We start from the raw sequence: 4,321 nt of genomic DNA on the forward strand, positions 1-4,321 counted from the left end.
TTCTAGATAGTTGGAAAAGAATTACTGAAAATGCCACTACCACTATTTACTCACCAATGAAATTACAGACGGTATGTTTGACGGTTATATGTCAAATTCACCGAGGGGATTACCGATGGACAAAAAAAATCACCGATGAAATTACATACACATACAACTTTTCTGTCGGTGATATGTTATATTAACCAATGGAAATACTGACAGAATGAAGCGAGTAAATTTTTTTAGGCGCTTTTGCCATCAATAAATCCATAGGTAAAATTGTTATCGACGGACTCACTAATACACCACAAATCACTGACGAGAGTTTTTTCGACGGAGTTTTTTCATCCGTGAACCCGTCGGTAAAATTCGTGCTGACGGATTGAAAGTATAAATACTGACAGAAAATTCCATCGATAAAATGATGCAAGGGTTGGGAACACTGATTTGGAGATGATAAAGCCTCCAAACTATTTACTATGGACAAACATAGTAGTTATCCTCGTAGTCCATTATTAACCACCAATTTAGTAAGTATGATCAACTATTCCGGCTGTTGGCCTCTCTCATCAATACATATACAATTATGGTTGTCAACTTGTATAAATGACATTGCAGAGATCATGAGAGTTGTGGTTGGCACAACATAGACGATGATCCAGCAATGCATCATCCGATCTTCAACTTGGTTTAATTGCACTTCATTTTCTACTCTGTCTTCTTAAAATACTGAAACTCTTTTTAGATGTTAAATAAATGATGAGCCCAAGAGGCATCGGTGTGTAATAAAGAAAAACAAAAAAAATATTATTTATTGAATATATAATATCGATCTTCCACCCACTTTCAACATCAAGCTATAAATAAAGAGACAAAATCCCGAAAGTGACAATAACATTAGGTATAAATAACAGATAATATCGGTATTTTTAATTATGCCACTCGCAGGACTCTCGTGATCATCTTTCACTTCACTCTACACCACCTAACCTAAAAATTAAAAATTAAAAAAAAATAAAACCCCTCAAATCTTGAATGCTCAGTTACTAAGGGGGCCATAAATATTATCAACCATGCATGTTCCATCACTCTACTCTTATCACCAAAATCATGTCCCTTGCTTCTACGTTGAGTCACAATTACACTACCCTCGCTACCAAGACACCAACCAAATCAATCCTCAAATTTAATCCAATCACCATTTTACCCTCACCAAAATCACCCACTCTTTTTTCGCACAGCAAACTTGTAGACCCAATAGTGTCCCGAAAATGTTGATCTGGACGGACATCACCTGCATGGCAAGTGCCAGATCCAATTCCATTTGTTTCCATCTGCTCATACCTGGGGCGTCAGGAACGACGTCGCTACAGCAACACTAGCAGGGTCCTTGCAGCTTAATACTCTAAGCAGCCTACAAGAGCCCTTGCTAATAGAACTCTGGCTAACCGGCGCCTTCTTGCCGTCGGTATCAACAGGCGGGAACATGGTCATCGAAGAATTACGGCGAACTTGCCGGCTTTTTATATCGCTAAGGTCCATCTCTGTAGGAGGCTTAACCACCCCGAACATCAGCAGATACCATCGGGGCTTTGAGGTCGTCCTCTTAACTTCGCCTCTTGCATGGATACTCTTTAATGATGAACTTCTTTCAATATCCAATTCCGGTGAAAATTTCTTAGAGCTAGGAAACCTTTCAAGGTTGCGATAATCCAGAGACCTACTGTTTCTCATGAGTGCAATATTATTCTTGGTACTATTCGAACGACTTGCAGAACTTTGCAACTCGGATAAAGAATCGCATCGGCGACGAAAAGAAAAGCGTTGTTGGTCTTCTTTACTTTGATTTTGGGGAGTAAAGTAGGGCTCTATGAAGGGAACGAGCTTACCATGAAAGATAATGTCTTCAGCTGAACTCATCTCTGAGCTTACGTCGCTAAAGAACTCGAAGAATTCGGCAGGCTCCGATGATGGTCTTGCACTATTGTGGGCAGCTATTTCTGGGCTTTCTTTGTCCCTGCCTTGTAGCGGGAAGTCACAAAGAGAGAGAGCTTCTTCTTCTTCTTCTTCTTGGTCTCGGTCTCGGTCTCGGTCGTGTTCCTGTTCTCGATCACGGTGGAGATTGGTGTAATCTCCCATATTTCTGGAGAGAGAAATCAAATGTGGGGAGGGGGAATGTTCTTGTGGTTTCTATATTATGAACTTAAGATGAGGTTTGCTACAAAAAGAAAAAAGAGAAGAACGAAATTTTAATTTCTAATTTTGTTGGTTTCTCTTGCCCTGTCTCCTTTCTTTTCTTGGCATTTATCAATGCTTTGTAAAATAGAGGAGAAGGAGAATATAAATACTATGTATAGAGTTAAGGAAAAAGAGAGGCAAATTAAGACCACGTACATATAATAATTTAAGTTTTGGAGTATGTGGGGATTCTATGATAACGTAGTGTTGTTTTGGCTTTGTAGGAGGGAGAGATAAAGCCATTTGGAAAGGGTGAAAACAAAGAATTGAGTGTTACATAGTTAGGACAAGAGGGGAGAGAGAGAGAGGGAGTGGACATTAGTTAAGAAGAGGGGGGGTACTACTTTCCAGCACTTTCGACAAGGTTTTGGAGGTGGCTGTTCTTTACAGGTTCTTTTTTTAGACGGATATATATATATATATATATATATATATATATATATATATATATATATATATATATATATATATATCTCTGCAAATGTCTACCAATGCCTGCCTAACACGTGTACTATCCATATTGACGTGTTGAATCCTTTGTATTTGAGGGCTCGAGGCCATTACCATCAAGGTTGTTAAAATCGCGATTTTAACTCGGCATGGAAAATGCAAAACAAACTCGGATCGTAAAATCGTAAGGAATTTTAAAATACATTAAAAAAAAATTCATGCTTCAAATAAAAATTCATAGCACTTTAAAATACATGGTTCAAATAAAAATTCATATATAATTTAAATAACTTTTTATTAATTAATAATTAACAAACTTTTTGTTATATATTACAATTCACAAAACTATAATACTTTCAATCTGCTTCAGTACATATACTATAAAATTAAATTTTTCATAAAATCAGGCAGAGACACACTTCAATTTCAATCAGGCAGAGACACATTCTAATTTTCACATTCCACAGACATATTCAATCAGGCAAACACATTCCATTAAAATCATTCCATCAATTCATCATACTAAACGAACTCAATGCTTTTACAGTTTTACAAAACATTATCAGGAATCCTATCCGGGGCAATACTGATGGATTTCGGTGAAAGGACCTTGATCAGGATACTAAGCAAAACATCAGCTTTACACTAAAATCATTAAAATCATTCCATCAATTCAATTCATCATACTAAGCAAAACATTATAAAATCATTCCATCAATTCAATTCATCAACATCTGTACAGGGGAATATTACACTATTACAGTTTAACATTTTGAAGGCCTACACAAGGGAATATTACATCATGGGCAATCACATGAAGGCTGAAGATACAGGGGAACAACTTACGGTGAAGAGGAAGCCGTTAATGATCAAGGCTGAAGAGGAGAGCGATGTCGCCTGCTGCTGTTGATGAAGAGGAAGTCGTGAGCTGTTGATGATGGGAAAGAAAGAAGATTGTTGCCAGCTTGCTGCTATTGATGAAGATTGAAGAGGAAGCCGTGAGCTGTTGATGATGGGAAATAAAGGAGATAGTCGCCGCCTCGCCGCTGTTGATGAAAAGGAAGCCGTGACCGTGAGCACTGGTGACTGGAGTGAAGACTGGACTGATGACTGGAGTGAAGACCAGACCGATGACTGGGTCACTGGAGTGAAGACTGGACTGATCGTCGCCGCTTTTGTGGTAACCAGTTGGTTAATAGAGAAGGAGATTAGGGTGATCCAAGTATTCAGTGAAAAGGAAAAAACACCTAAAATGCGATCTGGCGCGATGACTGGAGTGAAGATTTGGAGTGACTGTGCATTTAGCTAGCCAATAGGCGCCGGACAGCTGGAGCATGGGAGAAACATTTACTTCAGTTTATGCGTATTGGTGAAATCGTTCAATCGGTCCTGAAATCGTGATTTTATGCGATTTCACCCGATTTTAACGATTTCACCCGATTTCAATCCGATTTCACCCGATTTCAATCCGATTTCACCCATTTTTTATTTTTCCAAACGATTCAACACGCAAAGCAGTCAAAACACGATTTTAACAACCTTGATTATCAGGTCATCACAGCCTAACAAGTACGTCACCACCTAAAGAGCTCAATTGGAACACTTTACAAGATTAATACTTGTTTGTTTGTATGTTTCTGTGTTTTAAAAA

The 4,321-nt window shown here is 38.3% G+C and overlaps 1 protein-coding gene across 1 annotated transcript; it reads right to left on the minus strand.

The window, feature by feature from the left end:
- Positions 1–765: 765 nt before the first annotated feature.
- LOC18100501 (uncharacterized) lies at positions 766–2,544 on the minus strand. Its single transcript, XM_024603314.2, has one exon. The coding sequence runs from the start codon at positions 2,119–2,121 to the stop codon at positions 1,321–1,323; it is 801 nt and encodes a 266-aa protein (XP_024459082.1). The 5' UTR covers positions 2,122–2,544; the 3' UTR covers positions 766–1,320.
- Between the last annotated feature and the right edge of the window lie 1,777 nt (positions 2,545–4,321).

The sequence above is a fragment of the Populus trichocarpa genome, chromosome 6, assembly GCF_000002775.5.
Source record: "Populus trichocarpa isolate Nisqually-1 chromosome 6, P.trichocarpa_v4.1, whole genome shotgun sequence".
NCBI lineage: Eukaryota > Viridiplantae > Streptophyta > Magnoliopsida > Malpighiales > Salicaceae > Populus > Populus trichocarpa.